Raw genomic sequence first — 26,738 nt, 5'->3', positions numbered from 1 at the left:
TAATGTGCCTGAAAAAGCAATGGAGAATGGCCCAGGTGCTGGGAGCCCTGCACTCCAATGGAAGACAAAGAAGAAGCTCCTGACTTGAGATTCATCCAGCTCTGGCCATGGCGGCCATTTGAGAAGGAACCAGAGAGTTGAGGAGCTCTTTCTCCCTTCTCGCTATATAATTCTGCCTTTCAAATAAATTAAAATTTTAAAATAGTATGTCTGTGATATGTGCCAAAAGGACTGGCCTGGGTAGCAAACATGAAGATGCCAGCTAACTCGATGACGTCGTCTGGCCTGGAGTCTCTCACTGTGTGTCCACACCCCCTGGGTGCCAGCAGGTATTCTCATCTCGGAGGGTGGCAGATAGCAGAAGGAAGGAACTGGCCCCAGGGAGCTTGGAATCCAGCACACACAGGGACCTAGGAAGAGCTTGGACCACCAAGTGGGTGGGAAGCTGTGATGCTGTATCCTGGGCTATGTGTAAGGGTGGCATCGTGGGTGTCATGGCAGTGTCTCTTGATACATTGTGAAAACTCGTTTAGTAATGAGCATTGGTGAAGTACTTGGGTCTGTAGGAAGGGAAACATTGAACTTTACCAGAGACTCCCGATCAGTACTTAAGCTGTTAAATAGCCTCACCACAGAGACATGCTGAGCACCATGAGTTTGGAGCGGGGCATGAAGATGATGGAGCTTCCATGACCGCTGCAAGTGGCCCTGTCCTCTTGTCAGTCCTGCCTCTGCGAACGAACATAGCGGGCCGGAGGCATGGCCTGCCGGTGGGTAAGTCTGGCAGCTCCTGGCACAGGGTACCGGGGGTTGCGGCCTCAGCTCTGGCCTCCTGCTCGCCAGCTTGGGTCCCCACTTTGGCCTGGGGATCTGCACGTACCACCTGCCCTGTTCTGCTTCCTGACATCTCTCCACTGTTGGCCTGTCCCATCTGGTCCCTAGCCCCGATTGTTGGAGCCTGTCCCATCTGGTCCCTGGCCCCACCTGTCGGAGCCTGTCCCATCTGGTCCCTGGCTGCACCTGTTGGAACCTGTCCCATCTGATCCCTGGAGCCACCTGTCGGAATGTGTGCCTTGATTATTGATCTTGCATTGAGCAAAACCAGCACCATGCTGAAGTCCTGCTCAAGGAGCCCATTCCCTGCCCTGGGGCAGAGATCTTCTGGGAGCTGGCAGGCTGACAGGGAGCCCCCAGCACAGGGCTCAGCTAGGCAACTGTCCTACCTGTGTCCTTCCAGGCCTGTCCTGGCCTGTGGCTTCAGACGCCACCTGTTCCATTCATGCCCAGGTCCACGGTGCCCAGGGCCCATGGTGCTGACCTTCCAGATTCACATCAGAGAAACAACAGTTCCTTTATGTTGCCTGCAAAGGACCGCTCTTGGTCCTGTTGGTAGATGGTCCTGTTGGTAGATGTGGGAGGCGTGGCCAAACTGCTCAGCAGCGCCTCCGCTGTAGGCAGGTGGGGATGCAGCGCTGGTCCCCAACATCCCTGGGTGCTTAGTTCAGGAGAGCTCCAGGATGCAGGCCAGCCCTGGGGAGGAGGGAGCAGCCAGGCGCTTCAGCGATGTGCCTTTGTCAGTCCTGATTGGGCTTTCTGCATAGGGTTTCTCCAGGGGGCTCTGGAGGGAGGGAGGGAGCCCCCAGTGGAAGGCATCCCAGTCTAGCGCAGTGGCTGAAACAGCCTGCTGTGTGCGGCCGGCTGTGCAGCTGATATGGGGAGAGCGCTCTCTCCTTGTGCACCTGTCCTGTGGCTAACCCGAGGTTTAGATAGTGGTGGTGGTGGTGGGGGGGTCCCCTTCACGTGGCACACCACATCCACAGGGAACACGTGGGGGAAGGGTAAAAGGATTATTCCATTTACTTTTTTTCCGTTTCCTTCTTTCTGCTTTTCTAACCACCAACAAAGCCATTCTAATTGCTGGCTCTAGACGGGGGAAAGGCATAAAGGATTCTAACAAGCTCAGCTTCCCTGACATCCAAGCATCCATGGGATTCTGAGGGAACCCCTGCCTCCTCCAGAGCCACACAGTCACCCCACTTTGTCCCACCTCCACTGTCCTTGTGCCCTGCCACCTTGAGGCTGCCACGCAGAGGCTCTTGGCAGGCAGTGACCGCAGCCCGGGTTTTGACTGACATTTTGTGCACTTTTTAAGATTTAATTAGCATCTGCAGAATTTAGGATTGTTAAACTTCATCCTGGGATAATGAGATAATGAGAAGTGCGCGCTGTTGCAGGATTTCTGTCCTCAGCTGGAAGGTAAACAGGCCTGGGGAGGGAGTGCTGGCTGGGGGTGGAGGCAAGCCTGGAGGTGTGCACTCCGAGGGTGGTTCTCATTGTCACCCCATCAACAGGCCTGTTAACCAGAGGCCGTCCTTATTAGAGCCAAGAAAATAAAACATACAGGCACCTGGCAGATAGAAGGAAAGATGGAAGAGAGAGAGGGGAATCTTTCATCTGCTGGTTTACTTCCCAAATGGCCACAATGGTCAGAACTGAGTTGATCCACAGCCAGGAGCCGGGAGCTTCCTCCTGGTCTCCCATGTAAGTGCAAGGGGTCCAAGGGCTTTGAGCCATCTTCTGCTGCTTTCTCAGGCCATTAGCAGGGAGCTGGATTGGTGGTGGAGCAGCTGGGACTTGAATTGGTATCCATATGGGATACAGGTGCTGCAGGCAGAAGCTTAGTTTGCTACATCATGGCTCTGACCCCTGGAAGGGCTTTTAAAGACAGTGATTGCAGCTTTATCCAAACCAACTAAAAGGTGTATTTCATATACAGTCTACATTGCTGGAGAAAGACAAAGCAATGAATAAACAGAATCCAGCCTGTGTGCATTTCTCTGCGTACAGTCAAGGGCACATCTGAGAGGAGTCTCGGTTTGTGAAACGCGTCTTCCTGCCGAGGTCATTAGAACAGGGAGGTGAAGCTAGCTGAGGACTCTAGGGCTGTATTCTACTCCACATTCTGGGCTTTGTACTAAACACGGAGTCTTATGCTTCGAGACCCCAGGCCCTCTGCTGTGGTTATTGCTGCTTATGCGTGTCGGCAGCATGCAGGCCTGTGTATGGCTACCAGCACAGCCCTGATGATTTGCTCTCCATGGAAATTTAGTAGGTCAGAAGAAGGCTGGGTTGGCAGCAAGTGTTGGGGGTGGGGTGGGTGACTAGCCATTTGCTAGTCCTTCAGTAAGCACCTCCCAAGCATGCATTCCCTGTCAGGTGCTAACAGCGACACACATTCTTGACTCTGGCTGGACACAGAGACTGGCCACAGATGAGGACAGGGCTGAGTGTGTGTGGCATTCACAAATGCCGGGTGGCAAGTCACCTCGCCACCTCGCAGCTCAAACAGTCCCTCCGCTGCCCATGGGTTCCATGGGTCAGGGGGTAGGACAGAGCCCCACGGAGATGCTGGACCTGACTCTGAGATGCTGGCTTCCTACTGAGGAAGATGCAGAGCTGGGAAAAGGAGTTAGCATGTGGGCACTACACTCCCAAGCCTGCCAGTGGACGTTGGCTGTTGGATGGCACTTCTTCTGGTGGCCCGGGCTATCTTGGAGCATGGGAGGCACCAGGTAGTGGGTTTCAACCCCAAAGACAGTGAGGGAGAGAGCTCTCAGGGCACACGGCAAGCTCTGTTTCCATCGCATTCTTCTGGGCTCCACCAAGTCCGTGACGTTCCCAAGTCAAGAGGAGAGGGATTTGAGTCTCAATGTTTGTAGAAGGTGTTATGGTGTATGCCATCCTGTTACAGCACCCCCACCACCCTTACTCGCCTGCCCTCACCTCAGAAAATTACAGCATGTTGCGGATGTGAGAGAGACAGGGCCAATATGCTGACTTACTGCCCAAAGGCCCATGGCAGCTACTGTGGCCAGTAGCTAGGAACTGATCTGCTGGATGAAAGTCAGGAACCTCGGAGGGAGGTTCAGCCTCGCAGGGGCTTCAGTGGCTGGAGGCTGGGGCCAGGATCCGGACCCTGACATGGAGCCCAGGCACCCCAGTGTGGGACACCGGGATCAGAGCCACTCGGCTTACGAGTGATTCAAGCCTATAAAGGGTTTAAGCATTTTTAAACCTCATTAACAATCTTCCCTTAAAGAAAAAAGAAGAAGAGGAACTTAATTTTGCTAACTCTTGCAGAGTTCTGGGTTTATTTCCCAAGTGATTGGGCTGGAAGCCAGAAGCCTGGAACCCTATCCAGGTGTCCCACATGGGGACAAGGCCCAAACACCTAGGCTGTCTTGCCAGGTGTATTAGCAGGGACCTAGCTCTCAAGTGGAGCAGCCAGGACTTGATCAACCCATGTGGTGTTGGCTTAGCCCACTGCGCCATTGCACCAGCCCCCATGATTTCCCTGACTATGGGATGTAGACTGGCTCTAGTGAGTCTCTTGTGGCACCAGTGGCTCCATGTGACTTCCTGGGTAAAGGTGTAGAGGGTCTTACTCCTGCCTGGTGCCTGGCTCTGCTCCCGTCCTGGAGGAAGCCAGCCATCACAGCATTCAAGGAGGAGGATATTCGGCTCCCTGAGACCACGGCCAGAAGAAGGCCCTGACCTGGGCAGCCTGGATTGCCAGCCCCTAGAGCTGCCTGAGCCATTTGCACCCATGGCTCTTCTAGGCTGAGCTGTGGACGCTTGTGATGTTGTGGTGGGGCCTACGTGCTGGGTGTGTGCACAACAGTCCTCTTTGTGGTCCAGGCTCTTGAGGTCTCATGGGCTTCCCGGAGGAGGAGGCAGGTGTGGTAGAGACCGGGAAGGGCAGGCCGAGGTCTGTGAACAGACACGCCACAGGAGCATGGAGGGGAATGAATGCAAGAACCCCTAAGTCTAGATCAGCACCCCCTGGAGCTGCTGGAAATGCAGGTTCTTGGGCTCCAGGATGAGTCCCTGTGATGTGGATGCACCCTGAGTCTGGGCAGCCTTGCCGCAGGGGGCAGGGGGCAGGGGGCAGGGGGCAGGGGGCAGGGGCTGTGTGCCCCCCTAGGAGCGCCCCTCCCCCGCACCCGGAAGGCAGCGCCTGCACTAGGCGGAGGTGGATGACAGCCGCGAAAGCCCTAAGTGACCAATCAGAGTAACACAAAACTGTCTTCCCTGTTGTGTGTGTGTGTGTGTGTTTCTCAAATGATTTCCTTCTCCATGCTATTTTTAACCTGAAGTGCTCTTTGAATAAAAATAAGACTTAAAAAACAGAGAGAGAAGACTTGGTTCCTGTAATTTCCTTTTCTGCTCTTGACTGTAGTGTCTCCCTTGGGAGGGCGGGCGGCACTCATTAACCAGTCCCCAGGATGACTGCCACTTTTCATTAGTGGCTTCTTAACCTTTGCTTCATCTGATTAGTTGCAGAATAAAGTCTCTCTCGAGGAGCCACTGCTCCCTGTGCGCCTCTGCCAGTCTGCTTTCCCCAGAAAGGACCCAGGCATTGATTCTGCTGGGGAGTCCGAGCCGATCAATGGGACACGATTTGGGGCGGCCTCCTTGGTGGAGCAGGCAAGGAGACAGGCTGGGCCGTATTGTTGAGGAACCCTCACCTGGCTGGCGCTGTTGGCCCTGAGCGGGTCCCTGGACTGAAATGTGTTGTTTTGGTTTGAGCAGATGACCTGTGACAGGGAGCCGCAGGTCTGACAGGGGGCATAGACAGATGAGAAATTTCAGCCAGGTAGGAGACGCAAGCTATGTGGCGGGGGAAGCACGTGGCTCCAGGATCCAGGCATGTGATTCTTGGACCAGGGCAAGGGACAGGGGCGTGTAATGTCTGCAGCCAGTGCGAGAGCTGGGACCGTCAAGAAGAGGCACACATCACTCCGTCTGCAGCTGTGTGCAGCAGCCAGGGGGTGAGGGGTGTACCACAGCAGGTGCACAGACATGCTGATGGCCTTGCTCGTGGGGGAGGGGTTGGAGGAGAACAGCTCTGCCCCGCACACAGGCAGTTGCTTCCTGCAGGACTGAGCAGGAACAACACTTGTTGTGTGAAGAACAGCCCAGGCCATTGTTGCCATCTAAACCCCTTCCCATGCTGTTAGGACGAGGCCTTCAGCTAAGTCTCACGGCCCTCAGGGCTGCTTCCTGGATGCCAGGCCGGTCCTTCTGTGCTGGGTCAGCTCCCTCTTGCAGTCTGGACATGCTTCTTCCCTGCCCTTCCCACTCAGAGCCACCAGCTGTGCAAAGTCAGCCACCCAGGGGACGCCTCGGGGCTTTCCCCCTTGGTAAGTTCCCGTATGCGCTGCCAGTGCTGGAAAGGACCTGTGCCCTGAGCCAGCCCTTACCCTGGCCCGGAGACTGGGGCAGGTCATGTGCGTACGTAAGCGTGGGCTTTGCAGCTGTGTCAGGTGCTGTGGCTGGCTGACAGAGGAGAGAGGGGAGCGAGTGTGGTCCATGTACTCTCGCCCTTGACCAGCCTCTGATATCGCTGTTGTGGGTGGCTCGGCTGGGCAGTGTGCCCAGAAAGCCCACAAGGCCGTGTAGCTGGGTGGTCTTAAGGTGCAGATAGCAGGCTGTGCTGACATGGGCCTCCCCCTCATCTGGATGGTCTGGCATATGACTGGTGGGCTGTCAGTGCGTTGAATGTGGCAGCAGGTGGGAAATAGTTGCTAAGTGTATCTAAATCCAAAAGAGGCACAGGGAGGATGCAGCAGGAGAGGCATGGATGGTGCATCTCTGTGGGGCACCTGCCATGAAGGGCTGGCGAGTGAGGCATCGGGCTTGTGGGGAGTGGAGGCCCATGGCCTGGCCTGGGTACACTGCTCTGTGTCCTGTGTCCCCAGCGATGCCACTCCTTTCCAGGTACTCTCGTCTCCAGGTTCCTGAGTTTCCTTCTTGTGGGTACTGGCTCAACACTCAGTGTCCGTGGACTGGCTGCTCTGCATGCCCTGGCTGCTACAGAAGGTCCACCCTGCTCCTCCCCACCCCGAGATGAAGAGCCATGTCCTCCAGGATGCCCACCATGGTGCTGCCTCTTTGCTCCCTGTTTAAGGCCCATTAGGCTAATGCCTCAATCCAGACCCTTTAATGGTTCTATAATACCAGGGTATGTGTCCACCACCTGAGTCTTGGAGATTTTGATGGTGGGCTGTCCAGGTCACCAGGCAAAAGCAAAATACTCCAGGGGGAACGACAACCTGCTGAGCCCTCCTGCCTGCTGCCGCAGGTTCCACGCAAAGGAAAGTGAGACCAGAGCTGTGTGTAAGGCCGTGGGCTCTGGGCAGCTTCTTAGGTTCCTGTGCTTTGTGCTGTGTGCAGGCTGGACCTGAGAGGGACTGGCTCTCCTGGGAGCTTTGCTAGAACTCTGAACATCTCCCTGGGAGCTGGAGGTGACAGAGGCATGGCACCGCCCTCACACACCTGCTGTGCCAAGGTGGCTTTGCTCCCTCTGCTTCTTCGGGCACTTGGTGAAGTTCCACTAAAAAGGCTTTCTTTTTAAAAAGTTCTATAAAGATTTGTTTTTATTGGAGAGGCAGAGTTACAGAGAGAAGGAGAGCTAGAGAGAAGTCTACATCCAGTGGCTTACTCCCTGAGTGGCTGCAACAGCCAAGCTGAGCAATCTGCAGCTGGAAACCAGGAGCTTCTTCCAGGTATGCCATGTGGGAATAGGAGCCCAAGCACGTGGGCCATCCTCTGCTGCTTCCTGGGTTATAAGCATGGAGCTGGATTGGAAATGGGGCAGCTGGGATCACGGTGCTGTGGTCTCTGAGTGGTTGCCTGCTGCTCCATGTTTGGGAATTCTACCCCTGGAAGGGGAGGGCCAGAGTTGTGAATGGGAGCCAGCTTTTGTCCTTGAGATACCCCTTGGCTGGGTTTGGAGTTAGAGGGGTTCCAAGTGCTGTTTCAGGTGCTGAGTTATATTATACTCTTTGGGAGAATTTTCAGTTTTGGAGCTGGACAATGGGAAGCACTCCAGTGGAGTTCTGTGAGCAGCACCTTCCTCAGTGATGTTCCGAACAATGTAATTTACTCTGCAGGTGCAGGGACAGTGGTGGCCAGAATGTCTCCTTTACTGCCGATAGAGCCTAGCTGGGAGTCTGCGGCTTTGGTGAGAGCCACAGGGCAGAGAGGCAAATGCGGATCAGCCAGATCTGCCCCAGGGGTCGCAGGCGGGGCTGGCCCAGGACAGCCTCCTCTGGTCGGGGAGAGCGGTTTGTGGGACCGTGGGGCTCACAGTCGAGGAAGTTTGCAGCCACCCTCACAGCCTTAGCAGTCACAGGAACCTCCCACTAAGTCCAGGGTAGCAGTGAAGGGGTGCAGCATGGGACGGGGGTGCTCCCCGCCAAGGACGGACAGGTGTGTCCGTGAAGCCTGGTGCCTCACGTCCTCCAGGGGACTGTTCTTCAGCAATCTGCCAGGTGTTTCTGTAACAGACACGCAGTCTAAGACGACAGACACCAGGAAAGCAACTCCCTTCCTTCAAGCAGTAGCGTTGTCGAGGAAGCTGGCATACACATGTGTGTACACACGTACAGGCACATGCTTGTGTGGACACACACACCTGTGACCCGTGATGCAAACAGCCACGAGGGAGTGGTGACCACACGCGGCAGAGAGGCCGACACAGGACACTTGTGAAGGGCTGTTGGATCATTGCCCTGAAGACATGCTGTCCTCTAGAAAGAGAATAAGAGCACACACACACACACACACACACACACACACACACACACACACACACACACACAGTTCCTGAAGGCTACATTAAAAAAACTCAAACAGGTGAGATTCCTTTTTTGTGTGTGAGATTCGTTTTAATGATAGATTGTGAATCTATCCAAAATATTTAGAACTAGATTCAGTAGGAAAAGCATCAACGGGAGATTTTGCATTCCTTGTTTTGTTGGAAGGCACGTTGTGCGTGCCCACAGCAGACCTCTGCGTGGACGAGCCACATTTGAGATGCGCAGCAGCCACATGTGGCCAGTGGCTGCTCTGCTGCATCTCACAGTGGCAGACCACAGCACTCACCCTCACTCGACAGGGAGAATGATGGCTCAGGGAAAGATACATCTGTAAAGGCTGACTGATTCGAAAGAGTAGGAGAGAGGGAGAGGGCAAGAGCGAGAGTTCTTCTGCTGGTTCACTCCTCCGATGACCACAATGGCCACTCTGAATTCAGGATTCTGGGGCTCCATTTGCATTGCCCATGTGGGTGGCAGGGAGCCTAGCGCTTGGGCCATCTTCTGCTGCTTTTCCAGGTGTGTGAGCAGGGAGCTGGACCAGAAGCTGGGCAGCTAGGATTCATGCCAGTGTCCCCGTGGGATGCCCGTGCCACAGGAAGTGGCTTAGCTAGCCATGGCATGACACTGGCTCCTGGCTTAGAAAAATTAACCACCTAAACATAGGGCATCGATTCTGAGTAATATGCCAGCTTCAGTGACTTGGGCCAGTGTTTCTCTAAGCAAATGTAAACACTGGATAAAATGCTGATTTAACATCTTCTTGAAAGTTTTCAAAGCATTCTCAAGACAGTGTGTGCATCCCGGAAGGACTGGGGGGAGGGTGAGAGCACCAGGTTCTTGGAGGATGCACACAAGGCTTCAGAAACCTCAGCAGAAAATATACGTCTTAAAGATACGTTTATTGGGGTGCAGAAATTCTGAAAATAGTCTTGCTTGGGTTTTTCGTAAGTTGCGTTGTCCATGAGCTTTCCGTGAGTCTGATGCACTGAATCCGGCAAATTTGCACCTTCTGGCTTGTAGCAGCAGCAGCAGCAGCAGCAGCAGCGACAAGGCCAGCAAAGCTCCAAGCCTGAGGCCAAGCTGATTCTTTCTCCTTCCAAGGGAGCCCACCCCACAGGCCTGGTGTCTGAGCTCAGGTCTCTGGAGCGTGAGCCGAGCAGCCAGCCTGCAAGTCAGCAGTTGGTGTTCACATGACCTGGAAGCTCTGGGACTGTCCCAAGCATGAGATGCAGGTCAGATACTCCCAAGCTTGGCACCTGCTGCCTAGAAGGAGCAAGATGCAACAACAGCCACGGCAGGTATTTAAATGAACCCAAAGAACCTGGAGAGAGTCTTTAAAAAAACCAAAAACTAGTCGGTTTAAAAACTATTTACAGGATTAATATCGCTGTCAGTGCAGCTAGTGTCAGCGACCTGGGGAGCACATAGCAGAAACTAACCAGGATGTAGTCGAGAGAAAGATAAAGATATCAAAAGGAAAAAAAAAAACAAACATCAGAGGCACCCATGAGAAAGAGATTGTGCCCGTCCAGGGAAGGGGGCAGGGACAGATGCTGAAGAGAAGCACCTGGCTGAGAGCTTCCTAGAACTGACGGATGATAATCCAAGATTCGAGAAGCCCAGCAAAACCCAGGAACAATCTCATTCAACACAGTCACACTTAGACACATGGAGCGAAACTGCAGCACGCCAGGGCACGAGCCAGCGTCATACCCACAGTCTCCCTTCCTGCCAGCAGCAGCAGCAGGAGGAAGATGGGGTGGTCTTGTCAGTGTGGTGCTGAAAGTGGAAGAAAATTCTGACCGAGAATTCTATACCCAGCAAAAATACCTCACAGCAAGACAGGCAAATAGATAAAAATGGAAAGCACAGTGCCTGGCTTGATCACGATTGGGAAAAATCAGGAAAGAGGAGATGGGCTCAGATGCGCGGTCTGAGATGTGAGAATACAAGCTAGCACAGGGTGCTGCCTGAGCAAAGGAGCGCCATGCCCCTCGGTTGTCGGCTTTGTCCAAGTAAAGCACTGAAGTGCCAACACGAGGCCACAGTAACGGAAAAGACAGGAGGCAGGATACCTTGGATAATGCTTTAACTGTGATTTATAGGCTGGCACGGAGGATCACATGGCTGTCACAGAACGAGGTGAGAAGGAATAGAGAGAGAGAGAGAGAGCCACCCTGAAGGTGTGGGACCGATGGAGGGTAGGAAATGCTGCCCTGTGGCTTGGAGGGAACATTGCCCCTGTGGGTGCGGGCGACTCAGTGTTGGCAGAGGGTGGTTGGGCTCATGACTGCAGGAGCAGAGAGTTCAGAGTCTGAGCTGGGTCCTGCTGGCTGCGATCTCAGCTAGTCGCAGCCACAGCATCTTCTCTCCGAGTGTTGCCGAGTCCCTCCTGCAGCTGCTGTTCCCACGCTCCACCATGGAGGAGGCCGTCACCGGGCTTGTGTGATCTCTGTCGCTCAGAGTCTATCTGATTGGCGTTTTAGCTGCTAGCAGCAGCTCAGCCTTGATCGCATCCGTCATGTCATCAGTCGCTGCATGCAGAACTGTGACAGGTGGAGAAAATCAATGCCCATCTTCAGTCTTGTCTGGCTCTGGTCTCGCCCACTCCTGGAGATGCTGGCAGTGGGGCGACTGCCTGCTTGTATTGTGTGCTGGGCATTCTCTGCTTTGTGCACTCAGTATCCAAACTTGAGGGCCTGGGGCTGGACAGCGCTCTGGGGGGCTTGTCCACTCCTAAGTTTCTGTTGCTTGCAGTGGTGTGAGTTTTTTGGTCTAGTCTGTGTCACGTGAAGGTGTCCACGTGTCTGATCTCTGATGTGCAGGACAGCACTGGGGAGAATGTGGAGTTTGGAGTCAGACAGCCTGGGCAGGTCTGGATTTAACAGCTTCCATCTCTGTGACCTTGAGAGCTGTCACCTGTCAAGGATGCTGGGTCTGCCTCACTGCAGAGGGAGTGTTCGCACAGCAGGTGTCACTGCCCTTTGCCCGTGTTGTACACTTAGTAATCACGTGGCTACATCACAGTGAAGTTGTGAGACTTTGTAAGGTCCTGCTTGCAGACTCCGGCACTTGCAGACAGATTCTGGGCAGATTTAAACACAAGACGAGCAGCAGGCTTGATGTGTCACCTCGCATGGGAAATCCACGCTGGGAAGATCTTTTCCCTGGTTATACTTGTCAGGTGTGAAGAACCGACCTTGACCATCGTTACAACCTTGGCTCACCCTTTGGTAAATAAATCCATTTGTAACTGGAGACACTTGGCACTGGCTGGCAAGAAGAGGTCTGTCAGCCCCATGAAGAGTTTCCTAAGAGCCTCGGTGGTGCTCCCGAGAGCATCCTGTTAACTCCACTCATTGGGCAGAGATAACAAAAGCTGAACATTGAACAGTGCTTTATGCATCTTCTTTAACATGTTTACAGGAGGAATATGGAAGGATCAAGTTACCTTGCCCACTTTTGATCTTAAATAATAGACTTGATTTTTAAGGGCACTTTAAGGATCAGGGAAGAATTGAGTGGTTCCCATATTCTCTACTCCCCCATACACAATTGCCCCTAGCAGTAACCTCTCACACAAGTGTGATATTCTTGTTGATGAACCCATGAGTGATATCAGTCAGTTTACATTAGAGTTGTCATCCAACAGGTCTTAGCAGGTGTGTGATAGGATATTGTCACGGGGCCCGGGATCACTGCCCCCAAAGTCACCTGTGTTCCTCCATCCATTGCTCCCTCCCCTGGACTCCTGGCCCTTCCCAGACGCATGGCCAGCTTGTCTAGGTGACATCAGCTTGGTAGTCTTAGCTCTTAATGCCATCTTCCCTAAGACCCAAGACGACTTCCAGTGTGAGGTGCATCTTTGTGATGTAACTCCAAGGAAGGGGAAGAGGCATTCCGCTGAAATGAAAATGCACCAAGACCTTGACCATCATCACAACCTTGGCTCACCATTTGCTAGATAAATCCATTTGTAACTGGAGACCCTTGGCACTGGCTGGCCTATGACAGATCCTTCCTACTGTTCAAGTTCAAGTGTGTTTCAGTGCAAACCAGTAAGTCCCACAACTGACAGAATGTAACACAGATCAGTGAATACAGGGCTTTGTCAAAAACGGAGACAAGTTGGAACATTACAAGAAACAAAAAGAAGTGCACTTATGGCCCCTGGCACAATGGCTCCACTGGCTGATCCTTCCCCTTCAAATCCTATATGGTGCTGGTTCTTGTCCTGGCTGCTCCACTTCCTATCCAGCAACCTGCTTGTGGCATGGGAAGGCAGCAAAGGATGGCCCAAAGCTCTGGGACCCTGCACCCACGTGGGAGACCAGGAGGAAGCTCCTGGCTCTTGGCTTCGATCGGCTCAATTTTGGCCATTGTGGGCACTTGCAGAGTGATCCAACAGATGGAAGATCTTTCTCCTTGTCTCTCCTTCTCTCTGTAAAACTGCCTTTCCAATAAAAGTAGGTAAATCTTTAAAAAAAAAAAAAAAAGCACACTTAGAGTAGGAAGGGTTGGGAGGACACAGGAGATGAGGGCTGAACCCGGAGGACAACGCAGCAGCAAGCAGGGAGGGTGGAGGCCTGGGCCTGCCTGGCGAAGTGCCCTGAACCAGGAGAAAGCTGAACTCTGCGTGCTCGGAGGTGAGTACAGGGCCTCCCGGTCTTTGTCTGCATGGAGGAGTGCCAGTGCTGACAGAGAAGCTACTGTGTGGCACAGCTCTTCTCTCCATCTTACAGGTGCCCTCTCCTGGACGCCACCCATCCCACCCAGCTGAGTGACCTACCACTAGTGCCATTGCTGTGCCAGCCTGGACAGGAGTGGATGCTTTAGGCTGGCACCTGCCTTAGATGCCACACTGACTGGGTGGGAGGCCGAGATGGTTTGCAGGCAGAAAGGCCTGCTGCTGTGTTTCCCGGGCTGCCTAGCAGCGAGGCTGTACTGTGCTGGTACTGCTGTGGCCACGCCACTGGCTGGCACGGCTGGGATGGAGAAAGCTGCCATGAACCTGTTCAGGATGGGAGGTGATGGAAGCACGAGCTACTGTTGAGGCGAACAGGTGTTGTGCGTGTGCATGAGGCCAGCAGGAGAGCCAGAACAGGAATGAGCATGACCTTGGGAAAGCTGGCAGTCTTCGGTTAGCACCGGCAAAACAGGATACTGATGTCCTGTGGCCAGCTGGCTGTAGCGGGCGACGGAGTGAGGGTTGTGGGAGCCCCGTATATCCCTCCATGCCGCTCCTCCACCCCAGGCTTTACCCTCAGCTTCATCCCCAGGATGTCTGCCACAAGCCACTGCCCTGCTTGTTGCCATGACTACGGCTGAGTTGATGAGGACCAAGCCAGATTTAACAATCAGATGTCACGGCAGAGAGTTGTGCTTCCATCTCAGATAAACGCTGACTCCTTTACTGGGTGTGTTCCAGACACGACACGGCTCACAATTGAGTGTAAGCATGTGTGCAGTTTGTGTTGCAGGGAGCACGTTCATGCTGGGGAACAATTTGAAGTTCGCCTGGAATTCAAACCCGGCTGAGCACCTCGTGCCTCCGTAAAGCACGTGACTGGAACGCTGGCAGCCACTGGCCCTGCAGCATTCGGACCGTGGCTCAGGGCTCTCTCCTGCGCTCATCTCTGCCTGGCCTAAGAGAGGAATGTGCCATTGGCACGTTGTCACTGAATATTCTGGCTGTCGATGGAAGAAGTGAGTCCTGAGTTAGGAAGGAGACAGAGCCGAGTGCCAGCAGCCCTAGGCGGAGGGAAGGCAGCGTGTTGGGCGTGGGGGGATGGCTTTCCACCAAACGCCTGCAGCACCTTCGCCCTCGTGTCTGCCTGTCCCAGCAATGTTGGTCACTGTGTCTACTTAGCGTCTTTCTTCTTATCCTTTTCATAATTATAAAGGAGTGTGAGAGTGTGTCTCCCTGTGGGGGGTGAACTTGGATTATGGAAATGAGTCTCATTCTACCCAGGGCTGGGGAGGAGAGAACAATGTGACGGAGCAGACCTCTTGGCAGGCGTTTGTCTCACCGGAATGCAGAAGTGTGCTTTCAACACTCCTTTCTGGAAAGACACCGAAGCGGGTTCTCGGGCCGTCCGGAGGTGATTCGCACGGGCTGGGGCCTGCTCTGTGATTCGTGTTCTCAGGCTGGCTGGTGAGTGGCAGGTGGGTGAACCCTGCCCTGCGTGCCATGAGCAACAGCAACGCTGTACACCAGCCCAGGACCCCCCTCACTGGGTGCCCGGTGGCAGAGCGTGAGAGACAAGGGTGCAGTGCAGCAAAGGGGGAGCAGGGGGCCGGGGCCGCAGCTGCTTCCCAAACGCCGGGCTCATCGAACGTGCACAGTGTTCTCTGGGTACTTCCATCCCCTCTTTTCTTTTTTGTAAAGATGTATTTCTTTGTAAAACATCTGTCGAGGGAGAGGAAGAGATTGAAAGAAATCTTCCATCTGTTACTTCATTCCCCCAAGTAGCTGCCGCAGCTGGGATTTGGCCAAGCTGAGGTCAGGAGCCCGGGACTTGATCCAGGGGTCCACACGCAGGGACCTAAGCACCTGGGCCATCCTCTGCCGCTTTCCCAGGCAGAGGGAAACTGGATTGGAAGGGGAGCAGCTGGGACTAAAACCTGTGCCGTGATGTGGGAGGCCAGCTTCACCGGCAGCGGCTTAACCCCATGTCCTCGTGCTGGTCCTTCTCATCCCGTTTCTGCAGAGAACAGCGGCAGCCGGTGAGGCCCAGGATGCTGAAGCTAGCGGGTGGTGGAACGGGACTTTGATCCAAGCCGCATGTCTCTCACTGGGGGTGTAGAAGAGGCGCAAACAGCGCCTCCCTCCCCCAATGATGGACAGGAGAGGTCCACTCTTAGAGCTCCTGAAACAAGGGGGCCTGAACAGGTGCAAGCATTCTGGGTGCTTTCAGGAGCTGCGTGGGCTCTAGCCGTGTGGTAGGAAAGAAGGTGAAGAAAGAGAGGGTGGGCCAAGCACCTGGGTGGGCAGAGGGATCTACCTTCCACCTGAAAGAGGCTGAAGAGCCACAGGGGAAAGGAGTAGACCAAGGAGGCAACAAGGAGACAGAGAAGGCGGCCCTGGCTGTGGGGTAGGTGAGCAGGGGTGGGCCCGGCGGACCGAGGCAGGGCAGGCTGGACGGCGGGATGAGAGCAGATGGCCCAGGGAGGAGTTATCCCACTCTGGTCTGGACCCTGGGTGTTTAGGGTAAGAGACTTACAGTCACTCTTGTCAGGCTCTGTGCAACAAGCCACCTTGTGGGGTGTTGGTGTGGACAGCCGGGAGTGCAGCTAGCAGAGCCTCAGTAGGGCTGTGTGAGATGGCCCAAGCACTCTTTGCATCCCCCAGGCCCGGCCACCTGTGAGGCCTGTGACGTTCAGGAACCGACGAGTAGTTTGCAGTTGCAGCCCAGGATGCTGGCGCCCAGCGCCACCCATGGCAGGGACTTCGAGGCCGTGTACGTACCCAGTGGCAGAAGCACTGCTCCCCTCGAGGTCCCTGGGGGAGGACCCGTGGCCTTGACGTGATGTTCTGGCCCCAGGCTCAGGTGGACGTCCACCTGCCTGTGTGGGGGAATAGTGAGCACTCCAGCACATGACCACGACCTGTGGAACGTGTGCCTTGCTCAAACCCATCCCAGTGGCACCTTGGGGAAGCGGCCACCAACCTGCCCTGTCGGCGGGACTCTTGGGAACTGAGCCATTTGCCTCACGTGTTTCCACAACGGTTCCAGCCTCTGGCACCTTCTCTTGCCGAGCAGAGACACAGACAAAAGTGGGACAGAAGTCATTTCAGATTTACTGATTCAGTCCCCAAATGGCTATAGTAGCCGAGGCTGGGCCAGGTCAAAGCCAGGAGCCAGGCGCTTCCTGTGGGTCCGCCTGCGGGTGCAGGGGCCCGAGGACCTGGGCTGTCTGCTGCTGCATTAACGGGGAGCTGATCAGAAGGGGAGCAGCCAGGACTTGAACCGGCACACATATGGGATGTGGTGCTGTGACTTCATAATGAAAATTACTGGATTGTCCATTGAACAATTAAAAAATGTGGACATGTTATGAATACCGGCCCAGATCATCGTAAGGTACATTCTGTAAAGACCAAGAGCCTACAAATATAACCACAACTGCTAAGGTCGCCGGTGCCTTCTCACAGCATGAAATGCCACCTTCATTTGTAAATGCCCCAGTTGTTTCTAAAACACCGTGTTTACAAATACTTGGACTGTTTACATCGGGATTTCAACAAGCCCTGTGCATTGCATTTAGGGGTTGTGCTTTGGACAATTCTCTTTTTCTTACTGTGGATTCAGAGGATGGTTCTGGATGGTTCTGGATGTGCGAGCGTGCCCACTGGCATGGCGGGTGGCCCCTCCCCCTCCTGGTTTGCCGTTGCTGGGGGTAGGCAGGATGCCACTGCAGTAGCCACGCTGAGCACCAGTCCCACCTCCCAGCCCAGCTGGCAGCAGGTGCGTCCCTGGAAGGAGGCCTGCCCTGCCCTGCCTACTGCTGTCCCACCCACGTAGGAAACAGCGCCACCCGCAGGCGGTGAGAGCATGACAGCTCTGCGTCTATACTTGGAAGATTTTGAGGTTGAAAGAGGTCAAGTTTTTCCTTTTTTAAAGATTTCATTCTTATGGGAAAGTCAAATATACAGAGAGGAGGAGAGACAAAGAGGAAGATCTTCTGTCCGATGATTCACTCCCCAAGTGGGTGCAACAGCCAGAGCTGAGCCGATCTGAAGCCAGGAGCCAGGAGCCTCCTCCAGATCTCCCACGCGGGTGCAGGTCCCAAGGTGAGAGAGGCCACGTTTTTAACCTAAAGGCAAAATCAATAGTTGTTGTGAATGTACAGTTACACACACTTACGTGACATGGAGCACGCAAATGAAGTCCCCTGGCTCTCCTGCAGGATGAGGGCCAACCCGGCTGTCCTCCTGCACCCTGGGCAGAGCTGTTGACGGCTTAGCAAGGTCGGGGAGGGCCTTCCTGGAAGACTGGGCGTCGGGTCCCATCAAGCTTGGAGCTGGGAACAGTGCAGAGCCAGGGTGAGCTGGGACCACAGACAGGCTCCCCTGACATATAGAAGTGTCACTGGGCAGGGCCGTGTTGCTCCTGTCCTTCACGCCCAGTGGCCTCCGGCGCACCCGGCTGCTGTTGCTGTCGGCAGTGGCGTCGAGTGGGGAAGGAGCTAGCTGTGTGCGGTCCCATGGGGACTTGAGCGTGTTTGATCTCCACGGTGTGCCCTGCCTGCGTTGGACCTTTACCTGTTCAGGAGACGCTGCCTGGAGTGTGCCCTGTGGCTTCCCTCCCTGCTCACTCCCCATTGGCTTCTTCCCTTGGGAGGCGGGGCCAGCCTCAGAGAGTTGCCCTGGGCACCGGGTCAGTGGCTGGGCTCAGCCCTGTCCCTGCAGTGGGGCAAGGTCCTCCATGGGCTCTCAGGGCAGGTCAGTTGGTGCCTTTCCCCTCCTTGTCAGGTTCTCAGGTAACGGAAGGGCTTGGGGTGAGGGAGGACAGGGGGTCTTCAAAACAGACAGTGGCACCGGGCTGGGCTGGGTGAGTCCCTGATGGCAAAACTTGGGCCGGGACTCAACCTATACCCTGGGAACAGTCAGAGGGAAAACCAGGGTCAGCAGAACTGGACCGACTGAACCTGTGGCGGCCAGCAATGCCAACGGCACCCTCCTTGCCCCTGTGCGCTGGGCGCCCTCCCCTCCCCCAACCTGGCCACATTATGCCCTGCCTGGTTCCTATGGTTCGTTCTGTTTTGGGGGAATGTGTTGCCGTGGAGGTGGCAGACCCTCCCCAGTCTCCTGGTCATGTGGGGTATGCCCCAGCACCCCAAGGACAGGCTTGGTCACCAGACAAGCTCTGGAACCTGTGGTGCCACCTGAGCTTTTGTACCATGAGCCTAATGGGTCGGCAAGGGCTCAGGCCACCGGCGGCCAGGCACAGTGTGTGGGCTCTTGTCCCTCGCTCACTGAACACCTTCTGCCACTGGAGGAGAGAAGACAAGGCGACTCCCCAGTTGTGGCAGTGCCGCTGGGACATGGTAATCCTGGTGACAGGGTCTGCTGTGACTTCCTTCCTGGGTCAGAGAAACAGTCCTATCCCTACAATCTGAATATAATCCAGCTGTAGAGCGTGGGATTGTGGGAAGCTCATCTGGCCACTCACATCGCCCGAGGACCAGAGCAAGCCGCGGGAGGACAGCCTGTTGCTGGGGCGTGGCTCCCCTGCGGCCAGCCCACAGGTGTCCCGGGCCAGCAGCAGGCTGCCCAGCTGTACTCACACAGCAGCCCCACCAGGAGCACATGGCGTGGAGCGAGGGCCTGCGGACACCAGGCTTCCCTCCTCCTCTTTGCCCTTCCCACCTTCATTGGAAAGGCGGATTTACAGAGAAGAAGGAGAGACAGAGAAAAAGATCTTCCATCCACTGGCTCACTCGCCAAGTGGCCACAACAGCCAGAGCCGAGCTGATCCAAAGGAGTCAAGAGCTTCCTCCAGGTCTCCCACGCGGGGGCAGGGTCCCAAAGCTTTGGGCCGTCCTCGACCGCTTTCTTAGGCCACAAACAGGGAGCTGGATGGAAAGTGTAGCACCCAGGACATGAACTGGCACCCAAATGTAATCCCGGCTCATGCACGGCAAGGATTTAGCCACTGAGCCATTATGCCAGGCCCTGGATTACTTTCTAATAAGGATGCCAAAGAATGAATTAGAAAGGAAACTAGTGCCATTTCTAGGGAGGAGGGAGCAGGTCAGCGGGCTGGAACAGTTCAGGGTCTGCCACTGCTGGCCGCTAGGTGGTGGGGGCAGGATGAAGCTCCCTCTAATGCTGATGGAGCCAGCAGCACCTGCAGATCCTAGGGCGAACTGCTGAGGGCCTGCCCCTGTGCCCTGACTCCTGGGCAGCTGAGTGGAATCTGCTGCCATGAAGGTCTTTGTCATCGCTGCCCAGCTTCTCGAAATAGCTCCAACTCTTCCCTGTTGGTGTATCTGTGTTGCAGAAACTGTGTTTTCAAAACTGTTCATTTCAGGGCCTGGCGCAATAGCATAGCGGTTAAAGTCCTTGCCTTGAACTTGCTGGGATCCCATATGGGCACTGGTTCTAATCCCAGCAGCTCCACTTTCCATCCAGCTCCCTGCTTGTGGCCTGGGAAAGCAGTTGAGGATGGCCCAAAGCTTTGGGACCCTACACCCACATGGGAGACCCAGAAGAGACTCCTGGCTTCTGGCTTCGGATTGGCACAGCACTGGCTGTTGCACTCACTTGGGGAGTGAATCATGGGACGGAAGATCTTTCTCTCTGTCTCTCCTCCTTTCTGTATATATCTGACTTTCCAATAAAGATAAATCAATCTACAAAAAGGACTGTTCATTTCCGAAGGAGTCTGTTGCAGCACGTGCTGTAGCCGTGAGTGAGGAGGGGCCGTCACCAGTCAGCAGCAGAAGGGCCACGCCACGTGTGCCGTGTCTGCGCGCTCAGTCGCTGTGAAATTGCTGTTCTCGCTGTTTGTGCGTTAAAATACGGCAATTTCCTATTTTGGGCAAAGAGTGAGACTCTGTTCTCTCTCCCTGTCCTCGTCTTTAGCGTGTGAAGTGGTGCCCGACGGTCACTGTGATCAGGCCACGTGCAGAGGCGCCCGAGCCCAGAGCTCAGCCGGCGCTGGCCAATGTCCCTGTGCACATGCCTGGGCGGATCTGACATATGCTGCGTGCCAAAGACAAATGTGCGTGTGTTCACAGATGTTGGAGGGGCTGGGTGTCTGCACGAGTGCTCAGGGAAAAGATTGGAAGGCCACAGGCATTGTGGGCGGTCACCGTAGCTCACTGTGGAGGAGGAGCGAGGGTGAAGGGGCGGGGGTGACGAGGGTGCTTCCCAACTGGGTTCATGCCAAGAACAGAGCCACTGGGGTAGCCCTGTGCAGCCAGGCGCGCACCCATGTGAGCCTGGTCACAGCGGACCCGCCTCGTTCACCTGTGCTGCTGGCCCGTGGCTGCTGTGGCTGCTTCCGCTGCAGGAGCTTGGAATTCCCAGGGCAGACAGTTGGTGGTGGTGGTGGGGTGGTGGGAAGCAAGGGTGCTGGGTGTCAACTCTGGGGAACCAGAGGTTGGAACCCCAGGCATGAGCCAGGGCCCCGGGAGAATGGGCTGGCACCTGTGCCAGGACGTGGCTGGCATGCACATCCTGTAGACACGGGGCGCTTGGCACAGAGCTGAACATGAGCGTTGGGCGCCAGTGTGGAGTCTGGGTGGGGAGGAAGAGCAGCCGAGGCCCAGCTGCCGCTTGCCTGGAGCTGTGAGTCAGCAGATCAACGACAAGTGAGAGCTCCGAGGTGGCACAGCCTCGCTCCTGCCCTCCATGCCTACGAGTGGCCCTGGTGGCCGCGCTGGCCCCCCTGGCATTCCTGCAAAGCCAATGAGGAGGGGTTGCATTTCCCTGTGGGCACCCCATGCCATCTGAATCCTCAAAGGCATTGACACTGGCGAAAGGCACAGAGGTTGGTGGGAGGGACCAGCCCTCCTCCACCCAGTGAGATGGAGTTTGTCAGGCCGGCCACCGTCCCCGCTGACTGGCACCACAGCTGTGCCTCCCATTCCAGCCTGCCAGTGAACGCTTCTCTAAAGATGCTCCCTGCCTTCCTGCCCCTGAGGGAAGCCTTCATCGGCTCTGGCCTTCTCTGCCCTTGCCCCAAAACGTCGCATTGTAACAGTGTGTGTAGCAGTCCTGTGTAGGACTTCCAGTGCAGGAGACCTCGAGGTGTGGGTGCTCGCTGGGCACTGAGGTCAGAGTGAACCCAGGCCCTGGCTGTGATCTGTGGCTAGGGAGAAGAGGCTGTGACAAGGCTGTGGAGGGCGCTGGGGAATGCAGGCACGGTGTGTGTCGGGGTGGGAACTAACTGGCCAGGCATGGCCCGCACCAAGTCACACTCAGCTCTGTGCTCCTGGCGGGCTGCGTCCCTGTGCCTCTGCTGCAGAAACCCCCGCTGTGCTCAGGCGCCTCCCAGCTGGGCCGCTAAATCGGTCCCTTTGTTCCCCTCCTGCCTAGCCTGGACTCTGGCCCCAGTGTGTTGGCTCCTGACTTAGCTCCCATCCTGATTGTTCCCTTGGGACAGTGCAGCAAGCCATGTCTTCTGTTGGCTCCTAGAAACAGGCAGACACTTTGTTTCGCATATCTGGGAACAGAATGGGAGAGCTCCTGCTTATGGCTAACAAACCCAGTGATCATGAAGCTTCGGTGGACTTGCGTTCTCCCAAGCCTGGTGAGGTCACTGCATCCCGAGGGTTAGGACACAGAAGTGCGTGAGTTGACCTGCCCAAGGCCTCCTGGTGCTCTCCACTTAGACACGAGGCCATGTGCTTTCTGGAATGTTCTGGTGGTTTCCGACCACCAGCCCCGATGAGAAAAGATTCTGAGAGCAGCTGCTCAGGCTAAGGTGATGCAAAGCTGATAACAGAGTCAGACCCTTGGCCTTGGGGAGGGGGTTGGATGGGGAGCCCGCTGCAGAGGGTGGCCGGTCCGGAGGAACTGCACCCTCCCTCCCACCTGCCCGCCTGCAGTGCCATGTCATCACCTACCTGCTCATCCGCCTGTCTCCCAGATTCAGGGCGTGGTTAAGGATGCAGTTGGACTTGCCATTTGCTCCTGGCAAAAGACTCTTGCCCTTCTGGCTGTCATTGAGGCCACAGCATGACAGTTGTAAGTGGCACTGGCTGTTCCAGGGCTGGATCCATACAGCATTGTCCATGCCTGCCTCCTGGTGGTCTTGAATGTCACACCTGGGCAGGGACAGTTGGGTCTTTGGTGTCTGGGGATGGAGTTGCTAAATGTCGCGGTTGGTCATGGCCCATGCTGCCTGCCGGGGGTGTGACACGGGTGTGGATTTTCCACGGATCTGAGGTTTCTGAATAATTTCACCCATAGTCCTTAGTCAAGGGTTCAAGTCCCAGGGAGGCCTCCTATGCCCACTGCTCCTTCTAGAACCTTCCAGGAGCCAGGGTCTGGGCCGACAGGGTTCAGAAATGGCCCCTGTCATTTTGGGATGGGGACCAGAGCCTCTGGCCAGGTGCGCTGAGCACGCATGGGCTGTTGTGTTACAGAGCTGGTGATGCTGTTGGAGTGGTGGTCGGGCACGGAGTGCACCATCTACACCGACCCGCACGCCTACCCCCTGTACGGCAAGGAGAGCGCCATCGTGGTCCTGAACCACAAGTTCGAGATTGACTTTCTCTGTGGCTGGAGCCTGGCCGAACGCTTTGGGATCCTGGCGGTAAGTCGGACCCGGAGTCCCCTCCCCTTCCTCCAGCCCCAGCTGCTTTTCCACACTGACGCTTCTCACTTCCCCAGCCCGCCGCTTTTGCACTTGACTGTTAAGAATTTTCTCGGGAGCAGCAGCAGAGGTTGCACGGAGCGCTCTTGGTTCTGGGTTGGCATTGAGGTTGAAGCCTTCTCATGAGCCTTGATAAGAGGTCCCTGCCCACCAGCGGTTTTACACAGACTGTGGGTTACAAGCTGAAGACCACACTTCCTTAAAAAAGTAAAAAAATCACAAAGTTACCCATGCACTGCTTGGGATCACACAAGAACTGGATGTGGCTCTGCTCTCAGTCCAGCCTCCCTAGCCACAGGCAGGCGTCTCCTCTGAATTTCCAGCCTTGTAGGCCTGCGCATGTGCAGTGCCCTAGGCCAGTCAATTCGTTTCTGCGAAGCGTCTGATGGTGCGTGCAGCTTGTAAACCTTTACCTCTCTGTCCCCGAGTTCGCTGTGCTCACCACGTGGAGGGATGCAGTGGCAGCGCCACCCTCAGAAAGGTGGGAGGAAGGGCTGACGGTTTGCACCAGAGCTTGGAGACCAGTGGGGTGGGAAAGACCACTCATGTCACAGGTGGGCTGGGGCTCGTGGCCACCACGGCCTGGAGACACGCCACCGTGGATGAACGCGGAGGTCGGAGGACCCTGGGGACCTGAGTTCTGGGCCAGGGGCAGCAGCCTGGCCAGCTGACACCTCCCTGTGTTTCTGTGGACACTTAATGGACTTGGTGTGTGTTTGTGTTCTAGTGTATGGTTAAGGACCAAAGCAAAGTTCTTCATATTGACCTTTGAAAGTCCCTGTGGTGTTCAGAGCTTGCCCTCTGGGGGGCAGTGTTGAGGCAGCTGCAGCCGGGTTCCTGCCAAGCTGGGTGAGCACAGTGGGGCAGGCACCCGTGACCAAGCAGAGCGTGCTGGGCTGCAAGGCCCTTTCCATATCGTGGCTCTAGTGCTCAGTCTGCGTGTCACTCACCTTGTCACACTGCTGCCCATCATGAGACTGTCATTCACATTGTATAAATGAGCTCCTGGTGCCTGGGGTCGGCCCTGCAGTTTACTCAAGGACAGGACCAAGTGAGGCTGGGTCCCCAGATGGGGCTGGGAGGGCAAGCCAGGCCCAGGCCTGGAGAGACACTGACGCGAGTGGCTGTGTGCAGGACCGGCTGCCACCCGGATGGGGTGCCCGGTGTGCCCCTGGCCATGAGGTGCACAGGGCTCCTGGGAGGCGTGGAAGTCACCACGTGGGAAAACAGAGCTGCAGGGTTGATGAGATGGGGCCGCAGAGAACCCCCCATGCAGCCAGGGAGCAGCGGGCACAGCGGTGAGGATGGAGAGCCTGCAGCGGGTGTGGAGGCGAAGTGGCACAGCGAGAGGGGACCCACGGGCCCGGGAGCACAGGGAAGACCCGGGCCCTGAGATCGTAGAACCCACACCGACACACCCTCTGGGTTTGCCTTGCTTTCTTCTGGAGTCAGGGGAATTTGCTTATTTGCTTTATTTGTTTTAAGGAAGATTTGTTTTATTTGGAAGAGAAGGAAAGACAGAGAGAGAACTTCTACCTGCTGGTTTACTCCCCAGATGGCTGCAGGGGCCAGGGCTGAGCCAGGGCAAAGCCAGAGATTTCTTCTGGACTGTCGCACATGGTCACAGAGACCCAAGCATCCTCTGCTGCTTTCCCAGGCACATGAGCAAGGGGCTGGGTTGGAAATGGAGCAGCTGGGACTCCAGCCAGGACCCCCAAGGGATGCCGGCTTACCACCCTGGAGGAATTGATTTCCTGGAGAAAGGAACAGAGGCTCCGGAGCAGGCGGTTCTCATGCTCGCCTGTGTTGGCGACCCAGAGGAAATGAGTGTTTGGGAAAGTGAGTGATGTTTGCAGAGTCTCTTGCATTAAGGGGTCCTGTGGCAGAAGGCTCCCCTGGAACTGGCATGTCGCGGCCGGAGGAGAGCTCCTGAGTCCTGGCTGGCACATCTCACTGACACGCTCCTCCCCCAGTCGGGGTGGGGGCAGCATGACCCAGAGGCAGCTAAGGATGGAACATCGCAGGAATGTGGACCAAGGATTGCAGTCCCTGAGCCTCTGTGGCTTTTGTCTCAGTAAAACGGTTGTCAAGTTTCCGACCCCAGTAAGCACAGTAGCATTTGGTTGCCCGGCTGACATTGTTGTCATGCTTGGTCTGTTGGAGCAGGTGAGTCCAGCCCACACTCCAGGGGACAAGGTGGCTCCACTGGGGCCAGGAGGACCCTGGGACGCTGGGATGCTTGAGCCACTCTTGGCACCTGTGCAGAGCAGGCAGGGGACAGCACGACACAGCCTAGGAGCAGACTGGACAGGGCTGCATGTCTTCATAGAAAATGAGGAAGGGTGGGGTGCTTACAACACCTGCAAGCTTGGCTCTTCTAACACAGGGGACCTTGGAGGCAGTGACGGCTACGTCTGCCAAACCCCGCCCCGCCAAGGCTCAGTGTGGGCACCAGGGTCAGACACAGCGTGGCTTCCGGAATAGCTTGTTGCAAGGCATCAGGTCAACACACAGACGCATGCACACAGGTGTCAGTGGACACAAGGCACAAGGTGGAACACTTCCTCTGGGCAGCAGGGTGTGGGCAGGCCTGACTGGCACCCAGAGCAGTTAGCTGCAGCCGTTGAGCACCCTGGAGGTGGCCTGGAGGTGGCCTGATGGGTGTCAACCCCTTGTGTGTTGGGGAGGCCAGCAGGAGCAGCCCTTGGAGACCTGACAGAGGCTGTTCTTTTTACCACCCCCCCCCCCTTGCAGAAGAACTTGAACACTTTCCCAGCAGGTGCAGTGTCTCAGCAGGGTTTGCCTGCCCGCTGGCATCAGTCCCCACCTGCCCAGGACAGCTGAGTGACCTTGGGAGGAACCCTGAGCTGTAGGAGGGGACAGGAGACTCAGGGAAACGGGCAGTTATGAGGCGAGGGAGGATGGTGGAAAGCTGGAAGTGGGAGATCTGAATGATACTCCCGCTGAGTGAGGCTCTGTCCACCCAGTGGCCAAGGTCGGGGATGTGGAGGGGTTGACCAAGGCGTGTCTGTTGGGGAGTGGCTGGGCACACACAGTCCTTTCAGCGAGCCGCCTGCCAGCTGTGTTCCAAGGTCACTGTGGGGGTGACATTGCACTGCCTGAGCCAAATCAATAACAAGAGTCCAGCGCCAGCACAGCCCAGGAGCCACCTGCTTCGCTCGCAGCCAATCAGCACACAGGCGTTGTAGGGACCTGGAGCCCCAGCAGCCATGGCTTGTCCCCGGAGGACCCTGAAGTGTGTGGTTCACAGGCGTTGTAGAGCCCTGGGACCTGGGCCTGGAGCCCCAGCAGCCATGGCTTGTCCCCGGAGGACCCTGAAGTGTGTGGTTCACAGGCGTTGTAGAGCCCTGGGACCTGGGCCTGGAGCCCCAGCAGCCATGGCTTGTCCCCGGAGGACCCTGAAATGTGGTTCTTACCGTGCAAGCTGACACCTGGGTGGAGACTAGGGTCTCAAAGCTTGACGATGTTAACTGCAGGACAGGCACATCTGCTGGTGAAGGCTGTTGGGACTCTTAGGTCCTGGGGTCTCGCCAAATTGTAGGGCACTCCTTGGGGGATGTGTCAGGGTGTTCTGTGCTCAGGGATCAGATGGGAGCCGGTCTTTTATCCCTGCCACTCGCCTGGGCTTCGTCCCGGCGCTGTGCACTTAACTCTGAATCCTGCATGTAACGGGCTGTGGGTCCCTGGAAGGGGTGATCTGAAGCTCGGCTAACAATTCCCCTTT

General features: G+C 56.0%; 1 protein-coding gene across 1 annotated transcript in view; it reads left to right on the top strand.

Moving 5' to 3' along the window:
- The window catches only part of AGPAT4 (1-acylglycerol-3-phosphate O-acyltransferase 4), an 86,059-nt gene that overhangs the window by 45,944 nt on the left and 13,377 nt on the right, over positions 1-26,738 (top strand). Inside the window, exon 3 of the mRNA XM_040965432.1 lies at positions 22,764-22,933. Coding sequence (XP_040821366.1) covers positions 22,764-22,933 — 170 coding nt within the window. The remainder of the gene's footprint in view (positions 1-22,763; positions 22,934-26,738) is intronic.

This window comes from Ochotona curzoniae, unplaced genomic scaffold (assembly GCF_017591425.1).
Source record: "Ochotona curzoniae isolate NIBS_2020 unplaced genomic scaffold, NIBS_Ocur_1.0 scaffold_3890, whole genome shotgun sequence".
In the NCBI taxonomy this organism is placed as follows: domain Eukaryota; kingdom Metazoa; phylum Chordata; class Mammalia; order Lagomorpha; family Ochotonidae; genus Ochotona; species Ochotona curzoniae.
Note: the sequence above shows the minus strand (reverse complement) of the source record. Positions and strands in the feature narration are given on the sequence as shown.